Source organism: Stenella coeruleoalba, assembly GCF_951394435.1.
Source record: "Stenella coeruleoalba genome assembly, chromosome: X".
NCBI lineage: Eukaryota > Metazoa > Chordata > Mammalia > Artiodactyla > Delphinidae > Stenella > Stenella coeruleoalba.
In genome coordinates, this window is record NC_137152.1 from 32,389,261 (window position 1) to 32,406,297 (window position 17,037).

General features: G+C 42.7%; 1 protein-coding gene across 3 annotated transcripts in view; it reads right to left on the reverse strand.

The window, feature by feature from the left end:
• The window catches only part of CASK (calcium/calmodulin dependent serine protein kinase), a 389,387-nt gene extending 376,244 nt beyond the window's left edge, over positions 1-13,143 (reverse strand). For all 3 annotated transcript variants that reach the window (XM_079909891.1, XM_079909890.1, XM_079909889.1), the window contains exon 1: positions 12,944-13,143. In XM_079909891.1, the coding sequence (XP_079766017.1) occupies positions 12,944-13,002 (59 nt within the window). In that variant the 5' untranslated portion in view covers positions 13,003-13,143. The remainder of the gene's footprint in view (positions 1-12,943) is intronic.
• Positions 13,144-17,037: the final 3,894 nt, after the last annotated feature.

A 17,037-nucleotide genomic window follows, 5' to 3' on the forward strand; every position in this document is an offset into this window, starting at 1 on the left:
GTATCGGAGACTACAACTTTAGAATCTTTCCACCTCATTTTGCTTGTGTTTAAGAGGTGGACACTGCTGCCTTAATAAAATTTTGAGAAGTTACATAAAAGAACACTATAATATCCATAAATCCTATATATGGCTGTTTCCTAAATATATATTCTGGGATTCTCCTTGTCTCAGTTTTGAAATTTCACATTATGAACAGTTAATTCACCTTTCATATATCCAAATGCAAAGACAAAAGCAGATACAAAATTCCCTCTTTTAACATAATCTTTGGAGCTTTTCTTAACACTGCAAAATTAGAACAGTCTTGCAAACAAATTATGTAAATCTATAAGCTCAAAGAATGCTATCTTTCCTATGTACATAAGAGGCAATGACAGTTTTTTTAAGCCACAAAGCACTCTAAATAGTGTATGTTTACTACCACAAAATGTATCGAGTGAAATGAATTTCAGATACAAAATAGAATTTGAAGTTTTATTTACACTACACACCCTAATCCCAAATAATGACTCTAGCAAGGGCTCTTGGTGAAGTCATAAAATATACATAGATGGCACATCACAACTTTCCAGTTAGGGATGGAGATTTAGCTAATGTTTCCCCTAACTTTATTAAAGCTAATATTTAAAAAAATCTTCCATTTCTGACAATTTCTAGTATGTTCTCAACTCTGCTTTCATCCATTCTACAGGCAATAAGCAAGAATGAAGGAAACAGTTATTTTCAGGCACTCCACATTTATACTGCCTCCAGTCAGACAATCTTAGAAGAATTTTAATGGGTTTCTTCCCCTTTAACCAAGGATCAAAAAGAGAATCCAAAAGCAGTAAAAACAAACAAAACAAACAAAAAACCCTAAATGTACAGTACTTCCCCATTTAACAGTGAAAACAGTTCGGTGGACCAGTCTTAATATCTTTATATTTTGGTAGAAACAATCTACCTACTATGGGGCTACTGAGACCACTGAAAGAACAACCCAACCTTGAGGGTAAACAAAAATGGGAACTGGGGCTTCCCTGGTGGCGCAGTGGTTGAGAGTCCGCCTGCCGATGCAGGGGACACGGGTTCGTGCCCCGGTCCAGGAAGATCCCACATGCTGCGGAGCGGCTGGTCCCGTGAACCATGGCCGCTGAGCCTGCGCGTCCGGAGCCTGTGCTCCGCAACCGGAGAGGCCACAACAGTGAGAGGCCCGCATACCACAAAAAAAAAAAAAAAAAAAAAAAAAAAAAAGAATGGGAACGGGACAGTCAGCTCCAGTTTCATTTTTAATCTACAACAGGATCAGCAAACTACAGGCCAAGGGCCAAATCTAGCCCACCACTTATTTTTGTAAATAAAGTTTTATTGGAACACAGCCACACATTTGTTTTCACATGGTTGTCTTCACACTACAACGGCAGAGTTGAGTAGCTGTGACAGACTTGTGGCTCGTCAAGCCTAAAATATTTACTATCTGGTAGTTTACAGATAGTTTGCCAACCCTTGTTCTACAACATCTAAAACTGTTGAAAATCAGTATAAATATGTCCGCGAGATAAAAGGTTGACCAACAACCCATAAAATTTGCTTTATGTCACAGTGTGTAGAACAGACTCTGTAGGCAAGCTGTGACAGTACTCCCCTGATTAAAAAGCATCTAACTGGGCTTCCCTGGTGGTGCAGTGGTTAAGAATCCACCTGTCAATGTAGGGGACACGGGTTCGAGCCCTGGTCCGGGAGGATCCCATGTGCTGCAGAGCAGCTAGCCCGTGCACCACAACTGCTGAGCCTGCGCTCTAGGGCCCGCGAGCCACAACTACTGAAGCCCTCGCACCTAGAGCCCATGCTCCGCAACAAGAGAAGCCAGCGCAATGGGAAGCCTGCGCACCACAACAAAGAGTAGCTCCCACTTGCCACAACTGGAGAAAGCCCGCGTGCAGCAACGAAGACCCAATACAGCCAAAAATAAAAACAAATAAATAAATTAATTTTTTTTAAAAAGCATTCTAACCCTCACAGACTGCTGGTGGGAATGTAAAATGGTACAGACACTTTGGAAAACAGTTTGGCATTCCTCAAAAAGTCAAACAGAGTTACCATTTGACCCAGCAGTTCCACTCCTAGGTATAAACCCAAGAGAAATAAAAACAAAACTTGTACGTGAATGCCCATAGCAGGATTAATTATAACAGCCAAAAGATGTAAACCACCCAAATGGCCCATCAATTGACAAATGGATCAACAAATGTGGTCTAGCCACACAACAGGATATTATTGGGCCTTAAAAAAGGAATGAAGTGCTGATACATCTACAACCTGGATGAACCTTGAAAATATTATGCTTAGAAAAAGAAGCCAGTCACAAAAGACATGTTGTATGATTCCATTTGCATGAAATGTCCAGAATAGGTACATCTGCGGAGACAGAAAGTAGGTTAGTCATTACCTGGGGTAGGGAAGGATGGGGAGTAAGAGTTAAAATATACAGGGTTTCTTTTGGGGGGTGATGAGAATGTTCAAAAATTTACTATGGTCACCATGCACAACCCTGTGACTATACTAAAAACCACTGAATTGTACACTTTAAACGGGTGAACTGTATGGTATGTGAATTATATCTCAAAAAGGTGTTACCCAAAACAAGGTGTTCTATTAATCTGCTAAAACATCTAAAATCAGAATATTAGAGTGTTATATGTAGGAATACCTCTTAAAAGACAACCAGTCTCTGCTTATACTAAATGACAAGCAGTGTAACAGTACTGAAGAGCAGGCACTTAGACCACGTATACTCAGGTGCAAATCCCCACATTGCCCCTATTATTGCCACTTTGCCCAGGGCAAGTTACTAATCTCTTTATTCCTCAGTTTTCTCATCTGTAAAATGGGGAGGGGGGCGACTGCCTCAAAAGGAAGGTCTGTGGCCAAAGTTAAATTAGAAAAATATAAAGAATTTAACACCATGTCCAGCACATAATGAGCACTCAAACCACAGGATCTGAGAACAACAACAAATTCCTAAAGTTGTCCCTGAAAACTTTAGCTTTATACTTATTGTTTGAATTTTTTATATGTTACCTGTGTCACCAAAACTAAAATAGGAGCTGTGAACCTAAAACTGCTCTAAAGAATAAGGATTATTAATTTAAAAAATAAAATAGGGTGAACATTTTCAAAAACTTTAAGACTTCTTTTATTTTCCCTACCTGTATTCCTCTACTCCCTTTTCTAAATGAGACAGGCCTAAAAAGATTAAATAAGTTACCTAAGAAACTTGAGATCATTCAAGCCCCACCTCCTTTGTAAAGATTTCCCCAATTTCCTTCTCCTACTAGGTGGTCACAGTCTCTGGATTGCTCACTTAACACACACTCCTTCAACTCCTGACTGAGTACTTACTATGTGTCAGTTGCCAAGTTATGCTGAGGATACTAGATGAACAAGTCAGATGCGACCCTGACCTTAACAGGACTTAAGTCTAGTTAGATTAGGTTTTAACTGTTTGTCAAATTCTCTCATGGACCGAGAGGTCCTTGAAGCCAGAGACCTAGGGTATTTGGTGAATAATAATGATAATGGCAATTTAAATAACAACCTTTAGACATTTTACATATACCATGTTATTCAATCCACACAACACCCCTGCAAGGTATATGCTATCACAACCATTTTACATATAAAGAAACTGAGGCTCAGAGAGGTTAACTAACTTGCCCAGGCCCACACAGCTAGAAATGAATGCATAAATGAAAAAAATGAATGAATGTTAATTAGCACCACTAACAGTTTTACACACATGGTAGAAAAGAATGTTCATTTCACCATATTATTTATGTAATAGAGCCTGTGTTTAGCACTGAGAAAGTGCACATTTGGAAATTGTTGAAACTTATCTACATAGCTGCCAAAAGTAATTTGAGTATCTCAGAGACATTCTAGAAATAAAAAATACTTATGCTGCACTTCACAATCACTAATCCATGCACATGGCTCATGAAGCAGCCATCTTCATTCCTTCTATAAATAAGGAGAAAATGGTGACAATGTACCCAAAGGTTACCAGATCAGATCTTAGGGGGCTGCCTTACAAGCTACAAAGCACTGTGGATCCATATGTTTGGGGGAAAGTAGGTACCAAGCTGAATACAGATTCAACATAGTATATTTTGGATATTATTAAACTACAGAGAGAGAGAGAGAGAACACAATCATCATTCTTAACTGTAAATGATTCAAATATTCAAAACAAAGATAACAAAGTTAAACAACCTATATCAAAAGAAATAAAAAAGAGAATGTGTAACAGAATACAAGAAGTTGAAATGAAATACTATGCACTTAGATACAAAGAAACTGGCTTAAGTGCAACAAAATAATTGTTTCTTATTGTGAGTGGATGTGGACAACTAAAAAAAGCCAATGAACAAATTTAGCTGTGGGGGGCGATGATGGAGGGAAGAGGGATGTGAAAGGGGAGGAGAGTTCTACAATTTCTGGTCCCAACTGGGACCAGAAACCTTGAGGCAAGGAAGAATTCAGTTCCCTATAGGTGAGGGATTTAATAAAAGAACAATGGTTTGACAAATATCAAGAACTTAAAAGTATCTAAAATTTACTGTCATTTCATTAAAGGTATCCATTTAATTGAAAGTTATGCACCAAGCTTGGGAATCAAAAAGACCTAATTTTAGGAAAGCCAAATGGTTTTCCCTAAAAGCCAGCCATCAGAATCTGCAAAACACAATTCTAGTGAAAAAAAATGTACTCCTTTTTTTTAACCCTAAATATGTTGGTGTTGAGATAGAATCACGGAGAGACAGTATAATATTACCAACATCCACAGAAATGAAGCGAGAATCTCACTTTTTAGTCACACCATGATGGAATATTAAACATTATATTCATTTTGATAGATGTTTTAAATTGCCTCTGTTATAGATAAGCCTTTTCTTGGTCCTCAATCAGTGTGCTGGCATTTTACATTATTGATCTGCCCAACCTCGAGACTTCTGTGATGTCCAGCTATCCCGATTCTTCTAACTCTGTGAGTTATACTCCAAACCACAACACCTCCCCCCCACCGAGCTCCATCACCCCCAAGAACTCATTCATTCATAGTTTAACTTCCACACAGTTGATTCCCAAATATTCACTATCATTCCAGACCTCTCCCCCAAACTCCACCCGTATATTTCCAGCAATGATCACTTAGAAATGGTCTGCACTCAATTCAAAGACAAAGTACCAATCCATATCATGGAATACTGGGCAGCAGGCTAAGGGGAGACAGAGTTAGACAGATATATAGATGGATATGGAAAGGCCATCAGATACACTATTTTCAATGTAAAATGAATATTTCAGTTTTTTTTAACAAAAAACTCCCAGAAAGGTTGTACAAAAACTGGACAATGGTTACCTCTGGAGAACAGAGCTATGGATGGTGGGAGAAAGGAGAGAGATTCACTATTTACCTTTGCATCATCTATATTTTAAAATTCATTTTATAATTTTATAAAAACTAGTTAATTAATTTTAAAAAGTAATGGGGGCTTCCCTGGTGGCGCAGTGGTTGAGAGTCCGCCTGCCGATGCAGGGGACACGGGTTCGTGCCCCGGTCTGGGAAGATCCCACATGCCGCGGAGCAGCTAGGCCCGTGAGCCATGGCCGCTGAGCCTGCGCGTCCGGAGCCTGTGCTCCGCAACGGGAAAGGCCACAACAGTGAGAGGCCCGCGTACCGCAAAAAAAAAAGTAATGGAATATTATTAAATCTCAAAATTGGAAACACATATGAACTTTAAGTCAAAACTATCTTCACAAGCGAAATCTCCCCAGTATAGAAAGTCAAAGAGAGACTCTCCTATGCTGACTTGGGCTCTATAACCAATCATAGCGTAACACAGTCAGCCCTCCACCGGGTTCTGTATTCGCATATTCAACCAACTGTGGATTGAAAATATTCGAAAAAAATTCCAGAAAGTTCCAAAAAGCAAAACTTGAATTTGCCTCTCGGCATCTACTTACATAGAATTTACATTGTATTAGGTATTATAAGTAATCCAGAGATGACTTAAAGTATAAGAGAGGATGTGCATTAGTTACATGCAAATACTATGCCATTATATATAAGGGACTTGAGCATCCACGAATTTTGGTATTAGTGTGTGGGGAGGAGAGGGATCCTAAAACCAATCCCCTCACAGATACCAAGGGACTGGCCATCAGGGTAATTACATTTTACTCAGTTGAAAGATGGGATACCAAGATAAATGGGTGACTCTGAGAGAGAAAGGAGAGCAGGTCCTTTAGCACCTTGAACCCTGCAGTATAAATCCAATGCCATATTTGATGGTTTAGAATCTGCATTCTCAGATGCAACTAAAAAATAAAACCAAAAATGTGAGAGCTGTACACCCCATCAGCTTGTGGCTGCAGTTAGGTACCTGCTCTGCAGCAGTAACTCAGTCACTTGATTACTTAGGTGTGCAGTGTTGGCAGGCAGCTGAGATGCTCACCACTCAGCAGCTGTGGTTCAGGACACAGTTTTCAGAGTCAGAGAAAACAATTTCACTATTTTTATCACAGGATATAGGAATAACTACCCTGTGGAAACAACTCCACCCCACTCCCAACAAACACCTATCTCTGAAACCTCATTACTTCTGGTTTGGCAAGTTAGGAGTAATCAATCAACTATTCTGTCTGTTGGGGCAGGGAAATTGGAAGGAAAAAGCTGGAGAGTAAAAGGGGTGGAGAAAGTTCCAAAACAAATTATATTTTGGATGGATGGTCAAGATTCTACGTTTCCATGCATAAACTTATCAGTTTGGTGGCAAACACTGGTATTTCATTAGAGAGAAAGACAAAAAGAACACAATAGATGAGACAATGAACCGTAGTATGGAACCTCTACTGAAGAGGTAAGAAATTTAACCAGAAAGTTGAACAATTAAAATTTGCAGTAAATAGGGAATTCCCTGGCAGTCCAGTGGTTAGCACTCCACGCTTCCACTGCAGCGTGCCCGAGTTCAATTGCTGGTCAGGGAACTAAGATCCCACAAGCCGTGTGGCACGGCCAAGAAAAAAATTTTTGCAGTAAATAAACTCTGAAAATGAAGACATATGCCTTATTTTAAGGAAACTCACTGCAGCATTTTCACAACTGGAATCAACAGCAGAATGCAGCATGAAATGAACGGACCTTAGAACTGGTAGGATTCCCATGTGATCTTGGGCAAGTTACTCACCCCCCTCTGAATCTCAGTGTTTTCTGTAAAATGGGAACAATGAAAGGAGATAACATATGTAAAATGCCTCATATTAGAAGGCATAAATGGCAACTCCCCTTACCAAGTAGGCATGTTAAGTTATAAAAGATTTTTTTTTTACTTGTGGACAATCTATGTCAAAGTTCCTTTAAACTGCTTCTGCCACATTTAAAATGTGAAAACATTTACAAAAATGCAATAATTCAACGACAATCTCAAAAAGTTAGGTACACTTGCTTCTTTAATTTATTGAGTAGAGCTGTAACTGGAGATGGCTGAAAGAATTTTCAATTTAAAGGAAATATCCAGAAACACAAGGGACATTAGAGAGATGTAGTATGGCAGGTGAAACTGTTGCAGATACAAGGGGAAAATGGAAAGGGGTGAACTGCATGTGTCAAGGCCATAGAACACGTCAGTCATGGAAGGTAAGGGAATCACAGGAAGCATTTATGAAGACAATGTGCAAACCACACTTCAGGAACTCCAAGTCCTAACGCAGTCTGTAAAAAGCGTACGTGAAGATACTCTGAGAAGGTTGTGCACAGGCAGAAAAGCAACTGAGGGGCTCAGTTCCCTCCAAAGTGGTCCCGGAATCAAACTCCATCATCAGGAATCAACACTGCTTACCTCCTTCCAGTAAGGCCTGCCCCACAGCTTGGATCATCCTGGGGCACCAGCACTTTAGCCGGTGACTGTGTTTCTTTTCCCTTGTTACATGACTGTCACTCTGATCAAGCACTTCTTTCGTGGAACATATACTCATTTCTGGAAAAATCTTGGTTCCTTCAGGCTCACACTTGACCTTTTCCTAACATTAAAAACTCGTTTACCTGGGGCTTTCCCTGGTGGCGCAGTGGTTGAGAGTCCGCCTGCCGATGCAGGGGACACGGGTTCGTGCCCCAGTCCAGGAAGATCCCACGTGCCACGGAGCGGCTGGGCCCATGAGCCATGGCCGCTGGGCCTGCGCATCCGGAGCCTGTGCTCCGCAACGGGAGCGGCCACAGCAGTGAGAGGCCCGCGTACCGCAAAAAAAAAAAAAAAACTCGTTTACCTACCATGTCTAGCTAAAATTCCCAGGGAAGGTGTTCCAACATGACGTAACACTCCCCCCTGTGGTACTAGAAACCCAAATCACTGGGCAAATCAATATATGTGAAAGCCATAGTAATTGGGACAAATTAGCAAAGCTGAATTTTTCTCTATGCTAAATTATATATTTTACATATTATTAATCTGGTATTTACATAAAGGCTGCATTTAACTCAATTCTCTGGCAAACAGCATTACTGGAATTGCAAGTATGAGATTTAAAGTATATAAGCAACTTAACTATACCCTTTTAATAGAGTGTATGTCCAAACACAATCCATACTAAACTGATAGATTTCTTAACATTAAATTAAGTCATTATAGTAGACAGCCATCATCAACTGTTATTGAAGCAATCCTTGTTCTGATTGTCATCAGACAATCACCATATTAGCATTAGATGAGTGTCATAAATCAATGTGAATCTTAAAAGACCCAAAAAAATCAAAGCCAAACATAGGCTGAAACAAAATTCTTATACAATAAGACTCAGGAACACAATGTAGAGAAAAAAAAAAAATCCACGTCTTGGTCTTTTGGCTTCAATACTTCCCCCAAAACATTTATTCTAGTTTTTAAAAACCGTAAGCCTCTGAAAAGCCAGTCCCAAAATATTACATACATAACCTAAGTTTTAAACCAATGACTCTCAATCATAGCTGCACATGAGAATCACTTCGAGAGCGTTAAAAAAAAAAAATACCAATGACCAGGACCCACTTCCAGAGATTCTGATTTCATTGCTCTGACACAAGGCCCTTGAACTGATCTTTTTAAAAGCTCCCCTGGTGATTCTAATATGTAGCCAGGTGGAGAACCACTACTTTAATACAGCCTTTTGGGACAATAATTGCTCTGAGGTTGATAAACATGCTTTTTGCCTTTTAATGAGATTTTATTAAAACTACTCAATTCATTCCATAGCTAATGAGCAACTGTTACATTGCAGGCACTGTGTTAAGAGAAAGATGTGTAAGATATATTCCCTGCCCTCAAGAAGCTCCCTGTTAGCTAGGTAGAGAGACCCATAAATAAGTAACTGTAATTAAATATGATAAGTGCTCTTGAGGTGTAAGCAAATACAGCATGCCTCACAAACTTGCATGTCATCCTTGAGCAGGGGTCATGCTGCATCATTCCAATTTTAGTTTATGTCCTACCAAAGCAGGAAAGTCAGAAGTTACAGGTTACTAAATACTGAGGCAAATATTCAGCCTACACAAGGCGAAAAGTGTGCATTTTGCTACTCTCTCTCACAGAAACTGCTGTACCATGAAGGTAGGCATTTCTGTGGTTTAATTTGGATGAATCATTCTAAAATTTCCTTCGTGTAATATTACTGATTATGCACTTGCCTATAAAACCATCAATTTGCAAAAGATACAGTAAATGCTTAGGACCATAAAAATTAGCTGATTACCTCTATTTGCATAATACCTTTCCTTTCCAGTAATTGCTACATTTGCTAAGACAAGAAGTTTTAGGACAATGACAGCATTGGAGATTTGTCTCAGTCTCTTGAAAGATGTTACATGGGAAAATGTCATGGAAACAATAGGCATTCAAGGACCATTTGTAAGACTTTCAAAAATAAAAAGCACAGGGGAAAAGAGTTTAAATTTTTTTAAAAAAGATATGGCATCCTCCCAATATTCATAATGGATCAGGCACCCTATTCCCTGTAAGTTAATGGATGAGTGAGTGAGTAGATAAGTAGTGAGGCAGGTGAGTGTGTGGTCAACTGATGGTAAAAAGGTGAAATCCATTTTAAAGCACTTCAGTGAAAATTTAAACCTGTTAAGCCCTAGGGGTCAAAAACAACTTGTGATGCTAATTTGTTATAAAAGAAAAATCACAATTCCAGAGAACCTGGATAGAAATCAACCAGGTTTTCAGTACAAGTGAGGGCTTTCTGTTTAAATCCAGAGTTGAACAAATTCTGAGTTAAAATGCATGCTGTCAGAGACGCTGTAAGAAAATCTCAAGTGAATTTCAATTTCCAGATCAATATATGCTGAGACAATTTACCGGAGAAAACCTTCAACCTTTACACAGGGTGAGGAACACTATCATTACATTCTCTGCCACAAAGGCTACCTTGAATTCATTATTTCACGGAATGACATATTATAAGCGGCACTGGCGAAGTCAGATTTTGTAGGATACGAATGAGAGTTCACGTTCGCAGTAGTTAAGATAGCCATAGAGGAACTATCACCTCAAAATTAGCTTGCTCCCCATCCTTATGCAGCTCTGAAGCAACAGAGGAGATGAATCTAGTCCTACCAGAGGCGTTTCCTGAAAATATTCTATCAATTATAAGTCAGCAGAATACTGACTGAGCTAATGTGACGCTGACCACTTCTTTTCGATATCCAAAGAGTCACATCATCACTCTTTCAGACCTCAAGGAATCAGAACTAGTTACTAACATTGATTCAATGATGCCTATTTTCCGTTATCACAACAGAATTAACATTTTAATCTCACATTTTCCGATTATGACTCTGCTGGCTCATTTAAATCAAATATAACTAAGACACAACAAACATCATTCCCCCCATGCACACACACACACACATAATTATTTGGGGGCTTTGGGGAAACATCTAATTTACCTTCACTGGGTGCCAAGAATGAAGAAACCAAGGAGATTTTTTTTGACATATTTGTCTCTCTAGAACTGTGCTATTCACATATGGCTATTGAGCACTTGAAATGTGGCTAATCCAAATGAGGAACTGAATTTTTCATTTTATTTAATTTTAATTTTAATTTAGAAAGATACTTGATTCAGTTACTAGAAAACTTTTAGGTATGTTTAGAACAACTTGGGTATGTGAATCTACTTTTGCAAATGCAAATTTTATGAAACTTAAATACAGAACAAGTATTTACGATGACAATTTAGCTTAGTGTCAGAATTGAGATGTGTGGTTAGTGTAAAATACACATTGGATTTTGAAGAGTAAGTATGAAAGAAAGGATGTAAAATAGCTCACTAATGATTTCTATACTGACTACATGTTGAAGTGATAATAGTCTGGATCTATTGGTAAAAGAAAATATTTTATTAAAATTAATTGCACCCACTTGCTTTTAATCTTTTTAATGTGGCTATTAGAAATTTTACATATATAAAATTACATATGGGGCTCACATTATATATTTTTTGAACCACTCTGCTTTAGAGCACTTCCACAACCACTTTACCAGGGCGCATTTGGATATCCTTCTTCCAGTAGACAGGCTGGTCATGTAACAATAGGGGCAAGGAGTAACACCTCCTTGTATCAACTGGGTCTGAGGAAAGTGTGTAGCAAGCTCTACCCACAATTTCACCATGTGAGGAGACACTGTAATACCCCAGCATGAAAGGAAAATAATAAGTTATCAGCACTTAAACAAATTGAAATCCAGTACTGCAGACAACTTAAAAGAGATAGAGCCAACTGCTCTAAGGTCTTGCTATCATTTCCCAACTGCGGAACTTAAAATAGACGATAAAGCACCGCTTCCAAAAAGAGGCAAAATATTTCAACGGTAGCTATCTAGTAATCCTTAATAACTAAGCAAAAATTTCTCTTAAATCTTATCTCCTCAACTTCTAAAGCCACAGAATACACGCTGAACTAGGAAATGAACTTCAGATCGCCAGCATTTCCCTCACAAGCAAATTAGCAGGATTGTGCACTTGGAATACTGTTTGACAAGAATGAAAAGGAAACTATTCAAAACAGATTTAAGGAATGGACAATTAGATGAGGAACTGCAGATTTAATTCTCAATCAGCACTGTGATTAATCTGATTCCCTGCTTTTCCCTAGTGTAATTATACAACACAGATGAAAGGATGAGCATTTGGACTGTCAGTTCTATATTCTGGACCAGCCCGGTGACTCAAAGCAGACGGCGCTACCACGCTAAGCACCATCCCAACAACAGTCGAGGGAAGCCTCGAACACTGATTTAACAGTCATTGCATAACGAGGCATTAAAAATTCGGAAACCCCCAACTCTTTCCACGTTGGTCTACACCAGGTGAAAAATTTGCTGAAACTGAACGCACCCCGTCTTAAATGGCCCCCTCCAATCCGGGCATGGGGTGAACACAAAGGCATCTATCTAATACCCTGCACAATAGACACACACCCCACAATTTAAAACCCTGGACGTTCTTTCTCTATCTCTCCACGGAAGCAAAGGAAATGCAAGCTGCTCTTTTCGTTAATGGTCTGTGGTACACGCAAGGTAACAATAAGCCCAACTGTTCCCAGGAAGCAACTATAAAATTGGCTCTGCCACGTCCCTGTGCAACCGTCAGATAAAATGCCGACAGGAGATTTCAGCCAGCCCCACGCCTCATGGGGTGGCCAACCTCGGCTCGTCGGCCTCCACGGATCGCCGAGAAGCCCCCAGACAACCACCCCGCGGGGGGTCCAGGTACACGTCTATAAATACTCCCGGGTGAGGAGGACGAGGGAGGAGGGGGGCAGGGCAGGGGGCAGGCCCCGGGCGGGTGCGTGCGGGTGCGGGAGGACCCAGGCATCACTGAAATGCATTTTCCCACACTCCCGCTCCCTCGCGTGGAGACTTACTTGCCGATCACCTCGCACAGCTCGTACACATCCTCGAACAGCACGTCGTCGTCGGCCATGGTCCGGAGGGGACAGTGGCCGCAGCGTGGAGGGCTCCGAAAACGGGGGTGGGGGCGCCAAAGAGCTCAGTGCCCGGCCCCTGGCTCGCCTCCTCCCCTCAGGACCCGCGAGCCCTCGGTGCCGAGGACACTCGAGCGGGGCGGCGAGGCCCGGAGACTGCGGCGCCTTCCTCTGCGGGCGACCGCCCCGGCGCGGGCGGCAGGGCCGGGGCGCTGGAGCGAGGGCGGCCCGGGCCCGGCGCCGCCCGCCCGCCCGCTGCTCCTCGCGCTGCTCGGGCCGCGCTGCCCGGCGTGCGGATCCTCGGGGACCGCGCGGCGCCTCGCTCTCCTCTCGTCAGCCCGCGCGGGCCGCGAGGCCGCGACCGCTCCCTCGGTCGAGGCAGGCTCCGGCGCGGCGCGGGGCAGCTCGGGCTACAGGGGGGGCCGCGGCAGGACCATGGAGGGAAGATCGCCGCGGAGGGAGGTGGCGGCGGCAGATCGGCGCTGGGGACCAGGAGGCGGCGGCAGAGACGCTCCCTCCTCCTTCTCCTCCTTCTGCCGCCGCCGCCCGCCCGCCTGGGAGTGGGAGGGGGCTTCGCGGGACTGGCTCTCCGTGCGGGCGGGAGCCGCGGCCGCCGCCTTCAGCTCCTCCTCCGCCGCCTCGGCCGCCGACCAGCTCGCGAGCCCCGAGCACCCTCCTCGCGCACACGAGCCCTCCTCCCACTCCGGCCGCACGGCTTCCAGAACCACAGGCCCCGCCCACTCCAGCCCGTCGGGAGGCGGTGGCCCAGGGAAAGAGCCCGGGCAGAGCGGCGCATGCGCCCGCCGCGGGCCACGTCACGGCAAACCGGCGGGCGCCGGGAATCTAGAAGGGGCGGGGGGCTGAGGCACGCGGGCGGCGTCTGCTTAGGCGGGGGCGGGGCGGGGTCGTCACCCCCGCGACCAAGCAGCGGAAGGGGTCGGGGACAAAAGGCTTGCGACCGAACGCACTTCCTTGGCTCTCTGAGGCGAGAGGCTCGGAAGCCCGGCCGCTCCCTCCTTTTGTAACCAAGAGAAGCCTTTCCCAGTTTCTGCTGGGGGAGGAGGCTGGGAAAGGGTCCTAATGAATGGGAAAGCAAGAACAGAGGCGGCGAGGTTGTCACTCCAGATCTCGCTAGGCGGCTGATGCTTTTAGTGCCACTGTCACTCTTTAATGAAAACGAGGGCTGTGGATGAAGTGTTGTCCACCTACAAGAAAAGGACCAAACAAAAACTGTCCAGGAAGATGTGCAACAACAAATGGCAATTTACAGAGACAGCTTCTCCCGCATTCTGCCCCAAACTCAAATATCTATCCAGCGCCTACACCCACTAGAGACAGCCTAGAGAGAGGTCAGGAAAGCAGGGTCATACAGAGACTTTAAACCCCTTTGTATATTGCCCCCTCCCAAATTCCCACTACCTACTCTGCTCCTTTTACTCCCTACGAATGTTAGGCATGTCAGGATAAAAATGCAACTAGAGGGAGTGTATGGTACAGGGTCAGCCAGGGAGTGAGGTTATGGGTGTTGCCGCTGTTAGGTTGTATTCAATATGAAGATTTCTGTTCAACTGAGCATGTGCGGAATGAGCCAACGCCATCAGACAGGTATATGCCTCAGTTGAGGACCAATAAAAAGAAAAAGAAAGTCTTTGTTCCTCTGCACAGCAGAAGTGCCCGATTAGTTCATAAATCAGCTTCTAGAAATCATCTGGTAAAATTCTCAGTACGGTAATTAAAACAAAAAGAAGAAGAGAAAGAAAGAAAGAAAAAAGATAGTATTTACCAAAGAGTGTGAGGGGGTGGAGACAGCCTATTTTCTCTTCAGAAACGTTTTCTGCAAACCCTTGACCACTCCGTTAAGAGGCTGAGAAATTTGCCAGTGTTAAAGATTTGAGTACTAGACCTTTTTTAAACAATGCAAATCAGAGGGAAAATGTAATTGTATGCGAAGGTTTTCCTCCTTTTCCAAAGAGGTTGTGCATTCTCTAGAGAAGGGAGCTTTAGAGCCCGGGAAACATTGCCTCCATTGAGGGGTCCCACAGCTCCAAGTCACTCACTCCAAATTGGCATGTCCACCTGGTACCTAGTGAATAAGGTGTTACTCCATTCTGCCTTGAAGTGTACAGCGACCCTCACCTTGTCAGCTTCATTTCCTTTCCCCAGTCTAAGTCAGAGCTATGCCAAGTCTTGTCGACTTCATTTTGGGGTTTGTTATCTTCCACAGGAACTTATGCTCAGAGGTTGAAAAGGACAATGACAAAATAAAACAAAAGAAGTGAAGTTGAATAAAAAAGACGACTACAGAGATAGGTTTGCATTCTGCTCATGGAATCACAGCAGGTTTCGATTTGGAAAGAGCCTTAGAGGTCGGCCAGTCCCACTCTGTCATTTACAGATGTGGGGTATGCCACCATGATTGGCCTAATTTGGCATTCCCTGGTCTCTGGCCTTGAATGGTGCAAGGTCTTCCAGTCAGCTCAAAGCTCAGGACTTTCCCCTCACTATGGATGTGAAACACTCTGTTTCTCTCCACCCCATCCCCCAACCATCACGCTGGCCTTGAATAAAGAGTATGCACCCTCATTCGCTGCCAGCAGACATCTTGTGCCCATGAGGGTAGTCAGACCTAAGATGAAGGTGAAACTGAGGGGCAGCAGGGTGGAGATGTCCTCAATGACGTTATCAATCTCTTGTTTAGCCAACTCTCTACACTTTCCCATCATATAAGGCAATGAATTTCCTTACTGTTAAAGCCATTTTGAGTTGGGTTTTCTGTTACTTTCAAAGGAAGCATCTGACTAATGGTACAACAGATGAAAAAAAAAGTTCAGAGACAAATATATGTCCATGGTCACGTACTTAGCTCAGCATCTAATCTGAACCTAGATCTCCCAGCTTCCAGTGTGGTATTTAGTGATACTGAAGTCCTCTGTAATACAAATCCCTCAGAACTTGTACCATGCTTTGTGGCTAGATGTAGCCCCTCTGTTTTCTACAATTAAAATGACCAAGGCTTTTAAATGAAGTTAATTCTTCTCTGGGTTTCTTCCAAAAACCCAATACTCTTCAAATACGCACACGTATAAATGATCAGGTGTCTATAATTTAGTTCCATTTTAGTTTCCATGAAGAAAGTGTTAACTAGGCGCATCAGTTAGATTGTGTTCAGATGTTAATAATTGAATACTCAATAACAGTGGTATAAACAAATGGGAGGACTTACCTTTCTCCTATAGCAAGGAGTCTGGAGGTGGGTGGTTACTAACATTGTTACTCTACGGTGTCATCAGTGACCTAGGTTCTTTCTTTCCACTCTGCCATCCTTGACATGTTAGCTTCTCATTCTCAGGCATGTTGCTTCATCATTACAAGATGACTGCCACAATTTCCAACATCAAAGTGCGTTCAAAGGCAGGAATCAGGAAGGCGGCAAGGGTAGGCAAGGCCGTTTTGCTCCCTCTCCCATCTCTTGTTAGGGAAAGAAAATATCCTTTCCCCATCTCACTGGCCAGAACAGTCACATGGCAACTTTCACCTGCAAGAGAAGCTGGGGATGCGGGGATCTGACTTTTCCTGCCTATTCTTTGAAGGTGGGCAAGGGAGAAGTAGGTGGGGAATTGGCTCTGGCAGCCAATCAGCAGTATTTCCCATACTATGAAAATCATCAATGAATTAATTCTCTATCGTCATTATGATGTAGATATACGCTGAGTATATAACTGGTAAGTCTTTTTAAAAATTCAGAAACATTAAAAGACCCACAAGGATGGGGTTGCTGTTAAACCAATTTGATTCTCAGATGTCAGTGAAAATCTTCAGTGACCTTCCTTGAGGTATTGGACTTCACAGTTGCATTAGACATTCTCAGGTTGTTAGGCTCCCACATAATTTCAACATGACACCGATAGACAAGGGGAAAACACGCTCTACAGAAATATTAGCATGAGTACAACACAGAGGTTGGCGTGGCACGGGGTTAATTTACACAATTCAGGGTGCAGCCTCATTCTGTAGCTATGATTGTTTAAGCATAT